Here is a 19,106-nt window from a genome sequence, read left to right as displayed (position 1 = left end):
CTAAGAGTTAAACACATTGCACTTGAAGGCAGCAAAATCGAGACAGAAATTATAAAACACCTATAAATTGTACTGACACAAAATACTGTATCACGAAAATGTGATACATTTAGGGCTCACAAAATGTGTAGCTCCCTTTATGGATACTGAAATTGAACAAAAATCATTTAAAATGAAAATAAATAAATAAAACAAATACTAAATCTACTTTCTGCTCGCTTGATCTGATTTTTGAAATGTTGGGAGGCAGTAACAGCGGAAAGGGGCGGTACCTCAGGCTCTCCTGTGTCCTGATTGGTCTGGATGAGGATTTTGCCGATGCGGACGTCTTTGCACACGGCTCTGAGCGCGGGCTCCATGGTCTCTCCCGCCCTGAGAATCGACACACCCGTGATCTGCTCAAAATACAGAAACGGGTGTGATTTCCTTTTAAGGCCTTAACATTTCTATACAACAGAGAACAGCGTACTATGCGACAGAGAAAATCCTAAAACAAACACGTGCATTAGGGCTGCATTGTCAAGAGATCGCCCAAAAAAGACATTTCAATGCATGTAGAGGCACATTGTTTTCTTACCCCCTTCCCATGGAAGGTTCTGCCCTCGTAATCCTCTCCTTGTGGGGTCTGAACAATGTGGACCTGCAGCAGATAACAGGCAAACTGTAACGTCAAGTGGTTTTTGTCCAAGCACAACAAATGTAGCTAAACTGATCTTCCTCTCTGATTAAAAGCCACAGTAAAATGTCAGCAGCAACATGACGAAGCTCACTAGTTCACTGCAGTTCTCCTGCGAGCGTTTTAAGTGTAAAGGTCGTTGTGTCTCTGTTGCTTCTGCTTGTTTATAAGCCGATTTCTCTCATGTTGTGTGTGTTTGTCTGAATTTCCACTGCGGTGGACAAGCAAGACAAGTTTCCACGTTCAAGACGAGGCCTCCATGCCCACACACTCAAGTCCGTCTGTGTACCATGATCTAAAAAATTCCCCAGCAATCCCTCCGTATCTCTTTTCTCACCTGAGATGGAAGGAAGGACAGCGCTCTCTCGATGAGGAGACGCATCAACCTCTTGGAGTAGAAGATGAACTCGTCTCGACTGGTCTCTTTATTTCTGCAACAAGCATTGATAACAAAACCACTTATAATCAGATTAAAAAAGTACATTGTAAAGTGTGTTTGAATTGTTAAAATGGGAGATATCCTATTTATTTATAATTATTATGTCACAGTTTCACTGGATATCATGGTCTAACATGGTTAAACGGGACATTTAAAAACATCAAATGAATGGAACATCGCAGTTTTCAGAACCGTCAGATAGACGGGACTTTGTAGGCCTTGCCCTTTTTTAATATGCAATAGCCGTTAGTCATAACCTGGCATAACCACAAACAGTTTGTGGCACGGACACAAGCAACGAAGAAACTTTCTAAATGAAAGTTCAAAACATTTCAGCCACAGGCTTCTGCTACTTGATATTGGTAGTTGGCTGATGGGAGTATGACGAGGGACAGTCTCATTCTTGCTTTTGCCACACACGAATGGGTCACAGGTGTAATAAAATACAGAAAAAAAAAAAAAAAACACAAACCTAAAACTGATTAAAAAAAAACAGAAAACAAAAATCTTCAACAAAAAAAAAAACCCGAAACAAAGTACAAAACAAAAAAAACAACAAAACTAAAACAAAAAACCTACACAACAAAAAAAATTAAATAAACAAAAATCACATACAAAACAAAAAAACCAAAATAAAACAAACTACAAAACTAAAAAATAGAAATACTAAACAAAAAACAACAAAAACAAAATAAAACAAAAAACTACAAGACCAAAATTGTACATTTCCCCATTCAGCCTATGTCATGTTTATAATTCGGCATATTGTTGGGCATTTCTTTTGTACAATACACCCTTTAGCACTGTGTTGTGTCGTCACATGAATATCTAACGTGAAATCTGAGTTTAGAAGCAAAACTAGTAGATGGAAACAAAACCCCAGCAGTAGCACTGAGTTTATCTCAAATAAATATGCATTAAATATTTTGTTAATTCTGTTACTTCTAGACACTGGCACACATGAGATGCTGTACAGTTAGTCGGGAAGTTTCTGCCAGTTTTACACAATGCAACAATGTGCAGCCCACGCGTCACAGCGAAGGCGTGAGTGTGTGTCTGACCTGATGATGGTGTGCATGCCGCGGACCTGCGGTGTGTTCTCCAGGACACTGAGAGTCTGAGGAAGAGGCTGCGCCTGATGGGCCGACGCTAGCGCCGCCCTGTTACCATCACACACACAGACAGACAGGAAGATGTCAGCACAGCAGTGTGTGTTCATTCAAACGCAGAGACATGCTCACACACCAGTTACTAGTGTCACCCAAACGCTGATCATTCAAACACATTCATGTTAGAGGAGAGCGCCAAGCCAGGAAATATAAGCATAAACCAAATTTTTATATAACAGAGAAAACCAAAGGACAACCTCCAAATGAAAAAGCTGACCCATTTATGAATTTGTATTTTTGTCATAAATAAGACAGCTATATGGTGGCTCCAAAAAGCACACCGACACTTTTGGTCTTCATTCTGAACAATGTCTCGGTCTTGCTTTTTAAAAGTCTCTTTTTGTGAAATGCTTTGTTCGTAAAGTGTCCCTGTCTCTGGTTTGATACACTCTCGTTCAAACGTTTGAGGTCGGTAAGAATTTTCTTTTTTCTTTTTGAAAGAAATTAATACTTTTATTCAAGCAAGGTCACATTAAATTAAACAAAAGTGACAGTGAAGACATTCATAAATAGACTTTTAGTTCAAACAATGCTGTTTATTTGAACTTTGTTCTTTAGAAAAATCTGAAAAACAGTAAATTTACAAAAAATATTAAGCAGCACAACTGTTTCCAACATTGATAATAATCAGAAATGTTTCTTGAGCATCAAATCATATCAGAATGATTTCTGAAGGATCATGTGACACTGAAGACTGGAGTAATGATGCTGAAAATTCACAGTAATAAAGTACATTTTAAAACAGTTATTTTAAATTGTAATAATATTTCACAATATTACTGTTTTCACTGTATTTCTGATCAAATAAAATGCAGCCTTGGTGAGCATATACTTCTTTCAAAAACATAAAACATTCAAACCGACCCCAAACATGTGGATCAAGTGTTCAAATGCTTTTTGAAGCCGCTGTACACTCTTTCATAAAGGATTTGTTAATCACATCTGTTAGAAAGCTTTATGAGCTCTGGGTAGGTCAGTCTTTATTGGGAGCATCCTATGATTCAATTTCACAAGCAGTCGTGTCAAAGACTGCATCCTGTCAACAAATCATGCAGAAAATTCATGTAATGTAAATTAACTGCTTCGTTAATACATATGCAGACAATATGCAGTCTTTGAAAATCACACCAAGATCCCTTTTGTGTTCTACTTTTGGTTTGTAAATCCAACAGCAAAAAAAAATAAAATAAAAATAATCATAAGCAAATCTCCTCACATATCCCAGCGGAGCTTTCTCTGTGGGGGAAGTGACAAACAACAGAAAAACAGACAATGACAACAGGAAGAGAGGGAAAAGAAAAGAGACGTCACACACACTATCAGGTGAGGGAGGATGAGGTGGTCACATGACTCCGAGTGGAACAAGAGTGTGACAGCTGCCATCAGCACTTCAGCACACAGTTCTGTGGGTAAACCAGCACTGGTAACGCAGGATGGTTACATACAACATACAAATGTTATGTAATAATAGTCTTTTGAAGCCTTATGAAAGCTTTTTGTGGGCAACTGATGGAAATCAAAGTCTCTCTCACGTATGTTCAACTTTGGCATGTTTTGATGGTTTACGACTGGTTTGACGTCAATGACGGTCAGTAACGAAACCAATGAATTCTGATGTCACTGACTTTGTCTTAAAGGGACAGTTCACCCAAAAATAGTGTTAATAGGGCTAGTGGTAAACAAATAGAGCAAGATGAATCGCACTTTGACATTGTGGTTTTTATGTGCGCTGAAAAAAAGAGGAAGCGAAAGAGGAGAATATGAACGAGGTCATGGCTAGAGAAAAGAGGCCAACTTGGCATGGCAATTTTGCAAATGGGTCTTGAGGAAAGTAGTTTTAAGTTTTACACCGTGTCCTAACTACACGCGACGCCACGACATGCGACAGAAGGTATCTTTTCCATGTTAATCAGAGTTTTTGTCCTAACCAGCCGCGACGGCGACACGCGACGATTCTATTTTAGAAACGGTTTCTATTTTTCTACGCCGTCACGGCTGGAACGTCGAGACTCCGCCCACACGCTGTTCTGATTGGCTGTGGGTTTTGATTGATTTTGACGCATCTCGCGTCTAGTGTAGACAGACAAATCATTTGTCGCTGGAATCTTATCGCATCGCGTCTGGTTAAAGGAGAACTCCGGTCAATTTTAACATTGAGCTCATTTTTTTGTAAATTTGGAGTGCTGTCAATACAGAGAACAACGACAAAAATCGGTGTTGCCTACACCGTGTTATCCTCTTTTTAAAATTTGCACCCTGTTGACTTCAATGGGGCAAGTTTTAAGCCTGCTTTTAGCCTCTTAACATCCTTGATGTGTCATTACAAGTGCACAGGTCATGTGAGTGATTCCTTCGGAGTGAACGCGAGTGAATCTGACTGCAGTAGATATATAGATAGATTCAGATATGAATAAAAGTGATGTTAATTCAGCCAGCGCACATACCTGTATTTACTTCCTGTTTTCGGTCGAAGTCCATAGTAATCGATTGTCGAGTTCATGCGCGTGATCATAGGTACTAAACCAATGCGCGTGAACTCGACAATCGATTACTATGGACTTCGACCGAAAACAGGATGTAAATACAGGTATGTGCGCTGGCTGAATTAACATCATTTTTATTCATATCTTTCACATCTACTGCAGTCAGATTCACTCGTGTTCACTCCAAAGGAATCACTCACATGACCTGTGCACTTGTAATGACACATCAAGGATGTTAAGAGGCTAAAAGCAGGTTTAAAACTTGCCCCATTGAAGTCAACAGGGTGCAAATTTTAAAAATAGAATAACTCGGTGTAGGCAACACCGATTTTTGTCGTTGTTCTCTGTATTGACAGCACTCCAAATGTACAAAAAAATGAGCTCAATGTTAAAATTGACCGGAGTTCTCCTTTAAGACACGGAGTTAGTGCCATGTCGCGTTGATCAATATGCCATTTAATGTTGTATTTTTATTGGTTAGTCAGTAAACGTAGGTCATAGCAGCAAACACACTGTGAGATGATCATGCTAAACTTCTGACACAGTCAGAAAATGATCGCAGGATATCTTTGACATGACAACGGCCGTCTCTGAACCCCTCTCACTGTACGACGTAGGAACACAGTTTAGGAGCCACAACCACAGAAATCACCACGATTAGTCATCTTTCATTTTACATTTCATCTTCAACTTCATTGTACTTTCACCTATAAGCACAAACTCATACGGATGGTTTATTTTAACTCATCTAGTGTACGGATTTATTATAGGCTAGTTACCATATACTGTATATTAACACACTCTACATTATGAAAACTGGTAAAACAAGAAACTTTTAACTTCTAAAATAAAATTAAAACAGAATTCCTGATAGTAATTCTAATAATTTAATAATTTAATAATAATACAAATATACTGTTTTGTCACACAGAGGTTGATTAAGTCCATTTATTCCGCAACCACAATTGCAAACAATATAGTGGAGATTCATGTTTGGATTTATTACAGTTCATCACTACAGCAGTCAGTGCTATTTTGTCTCCTCTTTTTTTTTTCAACAAAAACAAAGATAGATTTTGGTAAAGTTTTTATTATTATTTTTTACCACATTTTAGTCTCATCTTTTTTACCATTAACGATATTGCATGGCATTGCACAGTTATCGCTTAATGACCTCGGTGTCGTCTCGTCATCGTCTTTTATTATTAAAAATAAAGTTGTCGAACATTTTTTGTCATAGATTTCGTTAATGAAATTAACCCCAAAATGAAAACTGCATTTGAACAAGCACAGTTTAACTTCCATTTACCATATTTGATGTGCTCTATATATGTCCGATCAATGTTTATATGTGAATAAAAGCCTAAATTAAAGCTACAATATGTAATTTTTTTGCCGCTAGGGGTCGCTAACCTCTTACAATAACAAAGGCGTAGGTTGATGACGCATAAGCGGAAAGATGGAACTTGTCGTCATGCTGATGGATCTAATAATGTTTATGGATGAGTGAATACTTTTAACATGACTGTGGTATGAAGCAGGCGCCATTGCTAATGAGAGACAGATATGAGCGTCACACGCGAGTCCCACGGATATAAAGGAAAAAGGACATTTCATTCTACCGAAATATCCGCAAGTACTGAATTACTACTCACACAGATCAGATTATTAGACGAATGAAACTTGTGAGGTAACGCAGCGCTGTTTCACTTGGTCTACACGATCACACTAAACTGAATTTGAGTGTGTTGAAAGTTATAATGTTATTCTATGTGTTCGTTTGTCTATATGAGACTAGCAGTGAGCTAGATCAACATTAGAATAACATACTGATCATATTCTAACATTTCATCATGTTGAGCTATATAACATTGATTAGTTTTATGTACATTTGCTCACCTGTCTAATAAAGTACATGCAAGAGCGGCGTCTCTGTCAAGTCGAAGTTAGTCGCGGACGTGGAGCTCTCGGCATCTCGAAAACGCCAAGCCGATATTGATCCTTGTTTTAGTTCTCCTTTTGTCCCAAAGTCTGCTTGCCATGATCCATAATGTTTGAACGAAACAACAACAGCGTGAGCGTGCCGCTAGACGTAGCGCAGTTGGCCATGTCTGTCGCCATGGTTACTATGGCAGTACGAGCGGAAACCCGGGATAACGTGGATATTACGTCATTGACAGGCGACAATGACCAGGGACGGGCCATTATTTAAAACTGGAATTTCTCTGAAATTAAAAATCTTTAGGAACTTTTGGGATATTGTAAGTACACAACTGCAGGAAATATCTCACACTGTTCAAAATATCTTCATTTGTGTTTGTGTCACAAACACACGTCTGTGTCAGTATCGACACGAGGGTGAGTAAACGATGACATAAGTTTCATTAGTGGTTGAACTGTCCCCATTTACACACCATATTTAAACATACGCAAACACAATTGATATTTCTGAAGTCGTTTGTGTGAATAAAGTGTGTGTGAATAAAGTGTGAACTCTTAAACTGGTGTAGTGACGGGATCTGCATGTGAGAGCTTAAAACAGATATTGCAGATTCCTTCCTCTTTCCATGACATGCTTTTTGTCTTTCGGTTTCAATGACGATACAATTATGATACTATAATGCATCACGACGTATAGAATTGTGGCATGAGAAATCGTGATACATACAAGTTTTTTTGTTTTTTTTGGTTTGTGTGAATCTCTTCTTTGAGCTGTGAAAGTGCTGACAGTACCATGCAAATGCATCTTTCTTTCTTTTATCTTTTTTTGAGAAAAATGTCAGTTTTGCTGTGGGTCCTGTTGTAGCTGTCATTCTCTCATTCAATCTCACTGACACAAAGGTCTGCTACATCCTGTGTCGGGGGCTGTACTTCCTCATGTTCCTCTCTCTCTTCCTCTACTCTCTCTCTCTCACACACACTCATTTGCTGCTGTTTCTAGCCCAACGGAAAAATGAAACTCTTTGTAGTAGACATAGGAAACTTCACTGCGTGCGAGACGCCGTGTTCAACAATAGCTACAGAGAGTGAGAGAGAGAGAGTGAGAGAGGGGGAAAGAAAGAAAGCATGAGAAAGTAAGAGAAAGAGAGGTCAAGGGGAGGAAGACAGCCACGTATTTTTAGACACAGCATGCAAGGAGTGTGTCTGCTGTAAAACACTCAAGGATGGAAAAAACAGAAGGTATCTGCCTCCCTCCTGACTGCAGCACAAAGCATCTATCCTCCCATCTTATATCATATCATGAGGCATCCATCCCATGATGCTTTACTGCTGCTCATTACCAGACTGATCAGTGCTGGTTTCTCAAACATCATAGCTGTGAATATATGAGTGTGAGTCAGTATCTGGTAATAAATTATGGCCCTGTTATTACTTTTACTTTCCTTGTTGATAAAAAAAAAAAAGATTTATTTGTGTAAATCTCATAAAACCGGTCAAGAATAAAAGATTCATTGTAAATCAAAAGAGAAGTAAATCATTGTTATTGCTAAAATAAAAAAAAATTCTTTCAGTAATCGAAAAAGTTGAATAAATATATATGTTGCATGAAAAACACAAGCTAAAATAAATAAGTAAAATGTTGCCTTGGCAAATAAATTAATCGAAGTACTACAATTATTAAAAATAAATATTAAATAAAAATAAAATAAAATAAAATACAAATAATTAAATATTTATTTTTGATATTTGAATATTAAATAATAAATATGAGCCAAGTACAAAAATGAATAAACTTAAAATTGAAAAAAATAATTAAATGTATTAAATAAAATACAAATTACATTAAGTATTAAATATTTATTTTTATTTTTATATTTAAATATTAAACATGTACCAAACTAAAGTAAAAAAAAAAAAAGTACTAAAACAAAACAACTAATTAAAAGCAAGAAAAAGTTCCCATAAAAATTGCTAAAATTTAACTGAAAATATCAAACTAATTTAAAATATTAATTAATACTATATTAGTATATAAATAATATTAACTAAGTAAATTGAAATTAAAAATAACATATAATTTGGGGATTTTAGGGCGAAATATCATGATAAATGATATAAGTTTTTTCATGATATTCAAACTTACTTGATTTATTATTTGAAAACTGACCCACACTCCTGCCCATAATGGCCAGTGTGACAATCAGTAGTCAACTTAAAGAGACACTGCCCTCTTTTGGTCCCTACAGGAAGTGCAGCAGCGCTCAGGAGGAGGACGATGCTCATGCTGGGAGGGGGACAGTTATAAGAGGCTGTAGCACAAGAGTCCCCGTGGACTGATCTAAGGCCAGTGTTTTTCTGCATTAGTAACTGCTCTGAATCTCATTATCATTAGTGAATTTGATTGTCAGGACTAAGCCCAGATCAGTGCTGAGGGGAAACTTCAGTGCAGGCAGTGACAGGGAGTGAGAAGATGATGAGCAGTGCTACTCTACCTGACGCTGAGTTCACGCTGTGCCACCACAGGGGGGGGAGGGGGGGGGGGGGGGGGGGGGGGAAGAGGGGCAGAAATGGAGAGAATAATCCAGTGCGGTGAGGAAGCAAGGTCAAACAAAACGTGTCACACCAGTATTACAGAAAATTAACAGGCCCACAAAGAATCTGACTTTTTTTTGCTGATTTTCAGGAGGAAATCGGTGGGATTCTATGGAGTAATTTCAGGGAGCTGAGTATATTACATTCCTATTGATCGGAGAAAGAAGAATTAAATTGATCAAAATATTCAACAAACAAACAGGCAAAGGCCAGGAAATGTCTAGAAGTTTATGAAGGGCGATCATGGAAAATACAGATCCCTGTAGGCCTGAAAATGAGGAACACCATTTGCTGTTCAAAACTACAGTCAGTGATACAAACCACATGACATGTCAGATATTAGTCCACTACAAAGCATTCCCAAGCGTTAATTAAACCGCTTCTCATGAGGAGCGCACACAGATTAATCGCTCTAATATATCACAGAAAAAGCATTTAGGAGGAGACGATGAAGGTCAATGTAAAAATAAAAAAAAAGGGCTGTTTATGTATTATGGACCTTATTCAGAGCAGCGCCATGACAGGTATGAAAGCGAGGCTCTGAGGGATAGACTCACCGTGTTTTCAATGGCATTTGCTGTAAAATGTTGTATAAAGCTCCAAGATCACTTATAATTTTCCACAGCTCATGATGTCTGGAGTTTTTGTCTACTGAATTTTCTCATAAAGATATTTTTAAATGTTTCGTCAGCAGAACAATTCATGAACCCATTAAATAACAGTACAACCCACTGAAGAGATGCATGTCTATCCCTCACAGCCTCACTTTCATTCCCGTTAAAAATCAAAGATGGCGCTGCTGTGAATAAGGTCTATACAGGATATATTAGTGAATATCTCACAAAGAATAAGAATTTTTGAAAGTTTAGATTTTTTTTCCTCAAATGTATTGCAATACTGGGGGAATGACTTAAAATTAGAGCTGCACCAATAATCGGTATCAGCTGAAAAAAAAAAAATGTTCGATTGTTTCAAACAAACAGCCGATGATCAGGGCCGATTATATCCTGTCAATGACTGCAACTCATACTGTGTGTGAAGAAAATGTCTCTTGAAAAGGGGGCCTGAAATTGACATTGTGGAACCACTGGTCTCCAATTAGTTTATACGTCAATTATATCATCCACAAGGGGGCGATATTATACACCCGAAATTCATGATAACCAAGAACCAACATGATGAAATGGTGCATCAGATTGGGACCGTCATCTACCCAGTATCTTTGATTGCTTTTACAGTACTGTCCACTGCTAAATATGAACATATTCTCAAGATGTGTGCGTACCTCCTCCAGCTGACTGTGCACATGCTGCACTATGAGATCGATGGCCACCATGTTGCCGCCACCTACAGGAGATAAGCACAGGAATCAAAATCAACGTCACTAACAAAGCTCCTTTCAGGCAAGCCTCCAAGGTTATAAAAATAAAAAAAAACACAGGGAAGGAGACCAGAGGCCTTTTTTACTTTTGAATGGATGTATATGATTGGCCATCAACAAATTGGCTGTTACACTTTCTCCAATGGTAGAAATGAATCCCATAATGCACTCTGCATTTGTATGCAAATTTAATTAAATGCACAACTAAATAAATATTTTATTAATAATACATTAAATAATCTAATATAGTAATGCAATCTGAACGCCTCACTCACCACGTGGCACCACAATATCTGCCAGTCTCATCGTGGGCTCGATATACTGTTCAAAGGCTGGCTTCACAAACTTGTTGTATTGTTTGATCACTCCCTCAATGTCGCGGCCTCGCTCTGTGATGTCCCTCCTGAGCCTCCGTACCAGCCGGATGTCAGAATCAGTGTCCACAAAGATCTTCATGTCCAGCAGCTGGGAAACAGACAGATGAGGCTCCAGATCAGCTCAGTGAGAAGCTGGCAAATATCCACATTAGGAAAGACAGTGGTTTACCTTCAGCAGCTCTTTATCTGCAAATGACATGATGCCCTCAAATATAATCACGCTGGCCCCATACACCGTTTTCTGCAAACAGATAAGCACTCATTGAAAGTCAAGCAATAAAATATGCTAGGTATTCTATGTATGATTATTTTGTGTACTTGAAAAAAAGAAAAAAAAAGTGTTTAAGTGTGATTCTAGTAGAGAAAAGTAAACCAGCAACATTTTATTTGGAGAACGTAAACAGTATTTTAAGCGTTTTTTTCGGTATATAACAAAAAGTTGATTAATAATGCAGTTGGCCACTTTTTCAAAAGGTATCTTGCTGGTAGTTAAAGGGTAACTCTCGCCAAAGTGCAACCTAAGGTCTTTTTGTTAATCTACCCGAGGCAAACTTTCCTTTAAAATCATAATTAAAATGGAAACGCCACTTTTAAGTTTGACCGTATTTTCATTTTCGGTCAAAATGCCTTTTGAATGGGAGTGCTTGGGACACGACTATGATAGCATCAAAAATTGCTATTTTTAAAACACTAAGAAGGCTCGACACAACATGAAACTTTGCTCGAAGTATCACCAGGGGCTCTACACATGAACTCCAGCATTGAGAACATTGTTTGTGAGTTTACTAAAAATAAAGGTTTTGAACAACTGTTGTTGTTTCCAGCCGCCGGCATTTTGACAGTCAAAAATAGTCGATCTCCGAATGCAACGTAACAGGGAGGAGAGTAAAGATGGAAAGCTCCTAAAGCTTAGTTCCATATAAATTCACGGCTAATTTGTTGTTTTGTCGTTAGTGAAAATCAATATTGACCTTGTATTTGAAAAAGGATGCTCATATAAGAAGCAATACTAAAATTCAGAGTCAGTTCATTCGCGTTCGGAGATCGACTATTTTTGACTGTCAAAATGCCGGCGGCTGGAAACAACAACAGTTGTTCAAAACCTTTATTTTCAGTAAACTGTGTACACAATGTTCTCAATGCTGGAGTTCATGTGTAGAGCCCCTGGTGATACTTCCAGCAAAGTTTCATGTTGTGTCGAGCCTTCTTAGCGTTTTAAAAATAGCGATTTTTGATGCTATCATAGTCGTGCCCCATTCACTCCCATTCAAAAGGCAATTTGACCGAAAACGAAAATATGGTAAAACTTTAAAGTGGCGTTTCCATTCTAATTATGCTTTTAAACGAAAGTTTGCCTCGGGTAGATTAACAAAAAGACCCTAGGTTGCATTTTGGCGAGAGTTACCCTTTAAACCATTTTAAATCCATGAAGCAGTTTTCCCAAAAGTGATCATTTCCATAAACCTGACACTTCAAGCAAATCGGTGTAGAAAAATGAGGAAGGTTAAAGCCGTTTGCACTCACCCATTCTTTCTGCCGTCCATGCGTGGTGAAGTCATACACTGGGATCTTCACACTCTTGCCCTGCTTGAGTTTGCGGAGTGTGTGCACCAGCAGGCTGAAATCAAAGGCGTCTGGATGGTCAAAGTTGTAATCATTACTAGCAGCCAGCAGCTGCTGTTCGGCCGTCAGAACCTGCAGGAAACACGTCACAACAGACGGTCCAAGGTTACACCTCTGACTTCAGCTCAGCTCTCTGCCAGCCGTGTGCGAAGAGATCAAGGCTGATAACTGAAAGGTTGTAGGTTCAAACCAGACAAGGGTTGATCTGTCCTTGAGCCAGACACTCAACGATGCCGTTGCACTTGCTGCATTTAGTAAATGTCATAAGCCATTAGTGTGCATTACAGTGCTTTTACCATAGGTAAACATGACGCAAAGGGGTAAACTATGGTAAAAATCACTGTAACACACAACCATGAGTGGCTTAATACTCCAATATAATGACAGCAAAAAGCAATCTAATCAATATTAAAAAAAAATGTAAAAAGTTAAATATTATTATCAAAAGTGACATTTAACGATTGCTTAGCATTAAGTAAAGACATTTATAATCAAGAGATTTCCATTTCAAATAAATGCTGTATCAAAGAATCCACAAAAAAACCAAATCAAATCAAATCAAATCAAATAATCATATTAGAATGATTTCTGAAGGATCATGTGACTGAAGACTGGAGTAATGATGCTGACAATTCAGCTTTGCATCACAGGAATAAATTACATTTTTTAAATAAAATATATTCAAAAAGAAAAGAGTTATTTTAAATTGTAATAACAGTTTTTACTGTATTTTTGATTAAATAAATGCAACCTTGGATACTTTTCAAAAACATATTTTTTTACTGACAGTAGTGCATTATATTACTAATAAAGCAGATGTACAGACTTTAAATAATATAAATAATAGAAACACTGACTGCTCTCACACCTTTGGATTAATACTTTCCCAGTCATTTTGGATTTTTAAAAATAAGGATTTTTCCATTTTTACAAATAATTGAGTAAAGAATGGCAATCAAAAAGTAAAAACTAGTTAAGAAATATTTTAAAACAAATCAAAAATATATAATTGCAACTTCCATGACTTTTTAAAATTGTACTAATTTCCACAATTTTATAACTGCCAGATTTTTCCATGAACCCTGTATTTAATTACAATTAAATACGTTAATCCTAGCATGAACTATCTGTATATGAGTTGCATTAAGTAATATTCTCCAGACAAGAGAACATATTAAAATATATCCAGTCTTCCTGGAAGGGTATTTTCTCTGTCTTAAGTTACAAGTTGAATGTTTTTGCCACCCTGCATGCAGAGACAGTGCCAGACTACTGAGTAAATGAAGTGTGTGGTGTTATTACCCCCCTCCTCTCGTTGGGCACACGGCTAAGGCCAAGCTGAACTAAATTTAGGAGGAACATTTACACACAGGTACAAGTACACATACACACACACTCACAGGACATTTACTTCCTTCGCTGTGTTATTTGGCCTTTTTCTCTCATACAAAATGTAATGATTTCTCTTCAGATATGCAAGAACAGCTGGTACACCATTTAAACAAATGCCTAACTAGTCTATACTATCTGCTATGATCATCCTGACAGGGTCATTCGCATTCCTGACTGTTCAACAGAGCTTACTCAAACGTCATTAACACATAACGGCTTGTGTTTTAATGCTGGACTGCTCACGGCTGTGAAGAGAGTTTCTCAGCAGCACACCTGAGATGTTCCTCTGGCAGACGTGAGAGGATCTGAGAGGCGTTTACTCTGAGATTCCTCAGTGTGCTGTGAAGCCACAAGCTGCCTGAAGGACTTAATGGATTATATCAAACAAACCACTGGCTTTGGACCACATTCGGGTCAGTTTTCCATGTACTGTATAACTTCAGGTTTGCTATGAAATTGTAAGTGAGCAATTTCAGCCATATTGCCAATTTCTGTAGTTTGGTTTACTTCAAACATAAGCCCCTCTCTCCTAAACCCTGCACACAAAATACATGTCAGCAAACAAAAACACTCAAAACGAGTCACAGCCAGAGAGACAGCCGTTTCTTACCACTCCCCAAAATGACTTATTGCGGTGTACAGAGCTTAGGGCTGTCAGATATGGGTGTGACATTTAACGTGCGAGAGATATACGAGATGACGGCGTTACCTTGTAGAAGGAATCCATTGACAGAAGAACGACCCAAGGAACATCCAAAGCCTCGATAATTTTACGAGCAACTGTTGTTTTGCCTGAGGCACTGCCTCCACAAAGCCCTATGGGTAAAAAAAGACCAGTGAACTGACACGTGACGATGGTCGATGATGATCGTGATGGTGTATGAGTTAACAATAGGGCTTTTCACACTTGATCTACTTAACCCTGGGTCATTAAACCCTGGCTAAACAGAATCCTGGGTTATCTTCACATTTCACACTGCTCATACTTAACCCGGGGTTAACAATTAATCCTGGGTATTCATGAGCTGATGTTTCACTGTACACTCCTAAACCCTGGGTTAAGGTCCTTATTTGCATATTTGCAGCCAGTGTCACTGATTGGACGAACGCAGCACGCGACCCGCTTACATAAAGGCATTGCACATCCTCGTATTATACAGTAGTCAACAAGTGGAAGTGAAGTGGATCAAAAAAGTTCATCAAAGTTGTCCTAAGACAAGAACGGGTATTGTTCAAAATTCATGTATAACTTTGATGAAAGGTTTTGATCCACTTCAAATGTTGACTACTGTATATTGTCGTAGCCTACTATCAAGTTTATACTAAATTGACTATAAAATCAGACTAATAAAGGTAAGAATGAAACTGTCTCTTTGTCATGTTTTCTGTCACCTTTTGACATTTTCCCCTTAAACGTTGAAAAATAACCTACTGTTTATACAACACGCTGTGTTTCTGAGGCTGTCCAAAGCATGTGAATATGAGTCATGTGATTGGCTGCCTGTAGCGATTAACACCACATCAAGTTTAGCATTGCAATGCGGGGTTAACAGTGCAAAAGGGGTCCTAACCCTGCTCCAGATCAGGGTTTCATTACCCCGGGTAAAATGCGACACTAACCCGCTTCTAAATTACAAGTGTGAACACTCCTTCACCCGGGGTTAAAGGCAGGGTTTAAAGCGACGATAACCCGGGGTTAAGCACAGCGTGAAAAGCCCTACTGATGCTTTTTCCCTGGAACGCTTTACTATACCGACCAATAACAAAAGCTTCTTTGGACTGGGTCCCGTGCTCATTGTACCAGGGTGGGCGTCCGGCGGTGTAGATGGTCCTCTTACTGGTCCGCAGAAGCGGAGGCTCGGATTTGCACTGGCTGGTGGATCGTTTCCGTGGCGACAGGCCGGTGTTGACGGAGGGGAGGAGCCTGTCCAGAGAGCCTTCGCCACTGCCACTGTTGAAAAGAGGAAATAAGACACAGTGAACAAGAGAAGCCTCTTCCTGCTGTTTCCTGTGTGAATTCTGACTTCCTGATCACAAGCTGTACAAAGACCCCAGTTCACTCGGTGGCCATCACGGTTAACAGCCCTAACCTATTTACTAGCTTTAACTATGTGGGTAACAGGGCATACAGCTCTATCTATTTCAATGAGGAAAATGTCAAGATCTGATAACGGTGGTGTCATAAATTTTGTGGCATGTTGCAACCTCTGGGAAAAACAACAACCACCCCATATTACTCAGCAAACATGTTAGCTTTAAATGTGATCAATGAAACGGAGATAACTAGAATATCGTGTTGTGATGTCTAATGACTGTTATGACAGTTGAGCTCAAACAAAGCAGCTGACCTCATTTTGATCAACTAGTTTGAGTTTTAAACAAATACTACCTTGTTAATAATAATGAAAACATAATTATGGCCAGTGGTAGCACTAACATGGCATGATTAAAGATAACCCAAAGGACCTGGTTCAAACTAACAACGTGTCCTAAACAGACATGATGCAGTAAGATTCAGAACGAGCAATTTGACGCGACAGCCAATCAGAAGACCGTGTGGCCGGAGTCTCTCTGAAGACTAAAATGAACACTGTAAAGTCTGACATATAAAATAATACTAAAAAATCTAATTTTTGAATAGAACAGTTTATTAAACCTTTAGACATAATATGAAAACAAAGTTTGCATATTTGTTTTTTTTAAATATAATAGGCTATTTGATACATTGGGCTTTAATAAAAGTGCAAGTCAATTTAAAAGTTACTCCTGTTTACTTTATAAAAATCCATCATGTCCCATGACCTGAAGGTGGACATTTTTACAATTATAAGTCGTCCTTTTACTTGCTAAAAAGTATAACTATCAATTACATGGTCAAAAGGTAGATTGTGTACAACAGGTTTTTCATAAAAGTTTTGATAATGTTTCGAGTATCAAATATGATACAGTAGGCTTTAAAGGGTTAAGCAGCATCAATATGACATTGTATCACAATTCAAATCAATCAATCTTAAATGTATATCGTGCACCAAATTTTGAAGACCTGGTTCAGTGGCCTATGAACACAACGGTGAAAGTAAGTTGGATAAAAAGTAACTGCTAAAAGCCCAATTAAATACATTACATAAAAAAGATTTCAGAAGATTTCAGTCCCAACATTACATATTATTCATGTAAATAATAAAATATTAAGTATATATTTACATGTACATGCGTTCATTACTATTATTGCTCTGTGATAAATTGCTTGTATAAAAGCATCTGCTAAATGCATAAAAGTAAATTATTAGATACATACTTGTATAAATACACTGTAAAATGACCATTTATATAAAGTGAGACTAAAAATGTCATTATGCATAGGCCAACTATGCTAATGGTGCAGTAAGTTTGATGAAAACATGCTCTGGTTTCTAAGAGCATTTCTGGAAAGACTGATGAGTCACGAATAAACGAAAGAGATACAAGGTAAATTGGTGGATGCCTACAAGAGACTCACTGCAGTGAGAGCTGTGGAGCTCATAAGCAGCAAAAAATAGTTTTTACATTTTATTTTATATATTTATATATTATTTATATTAATATATAGCATTTATATATTATATTATATTATATTATATATTATTATTAAAAAACATTTATATTTATATTAAATTAATTTATATTTATTTATTTATTTAGATTACATTTGCATTTCATTTTAAGAGAAAAATACTTACTGAAGCAGGCGAGAACGCAAGATGTCCACAAAAGATGAGTCCATGTACTTGTCCATTAAGTAAAAGAAACAAATAAAATACTACGTAGTACCTACTTCTCAACTAAACATCTGTTTATATAAAAAAGCCAGTCAGATCAAGTGACACATGACTGCGTAATCCCTAATGCTTACATGCCTCGGTAAACAAAGCCTACTTCACAAGTGCAACTATAACTGGTAAAACTAGAATAAAGCAAGTTTACTAGGCAGAAAAGATGTCTTGTGTGCCAAGTATGCCTTTGAGATTCTGTTTGTGTGAATAGAAAGCATCTTGGGTCATCTTTCTAGTTTATCTGCTCTGCTAAAATATGAGAGAGTGATAAGAGATAAGATGGTTAAGATGGAACAGTGGACTCTGCCCTTGCATTTTTTCAGAAACCACAAACCAGTCAGTCAAAGTCTTTCTCTTAAAGGAAATGATCAAATGACTAATCATTTACTATACGACTTTCTTCTAGTGAAATATCTATACAAAGAAAGTGAGGGCAGGATTTTCAGTGAAAAACTTTAATCAGTTTAACACTAGCCTTATGGACTATTAAAGAGCTCATATTATTGTGGGCACTTCAAAAATACGGCGTGATCACTTGCATATTTTTCAGACAACAGCGGAAACAAGTTAAAATACTCAATCATTTTTGAGTAATACATCATTCAAAACTATAAAGGGTCTACTTGTGTAAACTCACAATAACAACGAAAAGTTGCGCTTTTGTAAAACATAGAAAACAAACAGGATGCGTTTTCTCCCTTCTCGGTCTCCGTGGACTTGAGCGTGTCACAAAAATAACTCAGTGTATACTTGCCTCGCAGACGTGAGGAAATATATCTATAGAAAGCTTGAAATGTCTACTTTTAAACAAATCAATTCAAATCAGAAACAAATACTCTCTGATTATGTAATCCGTATGAAGTGTATGTTTAAAATGAATATAAATGTGTGATAAGTCTACTAATGGCTTAAATGAGTGAGTACTAGTCGACTAGGAAAATCTCAAGTTCAACTGGTCAGATTGTCTCTCCAGTATTTGATATTGTTGATGTTGGTCTGCAGCACTCCATTACACAATGCTCTGGTTGTTTGTTGTTATGATGACAAAAGGTTTCTAAGTTACATTTTTAGGCTGGTCTGCCATCTACCATCAGTCTTCTAACAGTGTTTATCGATGTCAAAATCATTGACCAATCAAACCAAAGAAAAGGCTTTACTGTTCACAGAAGACGAACATGAGTTCCAGAGAGAAGCTTCAGTTTGAACCGTGAAAGAGAAACA

The 19,106-nt window shown here is 37.6% G+C and overlaps 1 protein-coding gene across 4 annotated transcripts in view; it reads right to left on the bottom strand.

The window, feature by feature from the left end:
* uckl1b (uridine-cytidine kinase 1-like 1b) overlaps positions 1-19,106 on the bottom strand; it is a 42,750-nt gene that overhangs the window by 14,165 nt on the left and 9,479 nt on the right. For 2 of the 4 annotated variants that reach the window (XM_079849810.1, XM_079849812.1), the window contains exons 2-12: positions 15,831-16,024; positions 14,783-14,889; positions 12,583-12,753; positions 11,228-11,299; positions 10,957-11,146; positions 10,586-10,647; positions 9,201-9,217; positions 2,177-2,275; positions 1,014-1,107; positions 578-640; positions 273-395 (exon numbers count right to left, since the gene is read on the bottom strand). In XM_079849810.1, coding sequence (XP_079705936.1) covers positions 273-395; positions 578-640; positions 1,014-1,107; positions 2,177-2,275; positions 9,201-9,217; positions 10,586-10,647; positions 10,957-11,146; positions 11,228-11,299; positions 12,583-12,753; positions 14,783-14,889; positions 15,831-16,024 — 1,192 coding nt within the window. Of the gene's footprint in view, positions 1-272; positions 396-577; positions 641-1,013; positions 1,108-2,176; positions 2,276-3,500; positions 3,521-9,200; positions 9,218-10,585; positions 10,648-10,956; positions 11,147-11,227; positions 11,300-12,582; positions 12,754-14,782; positions 14,890-15,830; positions 16,025-19,106 lie in introns of all 4 variants that reach the window. The other 2 variants (XM_079849809.1, XM_079849811.1) reach the window with 1 other exon arrangement.

Source organism: Squalius cephalus, assembly GCF_949319135.1.
Source record: "Squalius cephalus genome assembly, chromosome: 18".
NCBI lineage: Eukaryota > Metazoa > Chordata > Actinopteri > Cypriniformes > Leuciscidae > Squalius > Squalius cephalus.
This window is presented reverse-complemented; position numbering and strand designations above follow the sequence as displayed.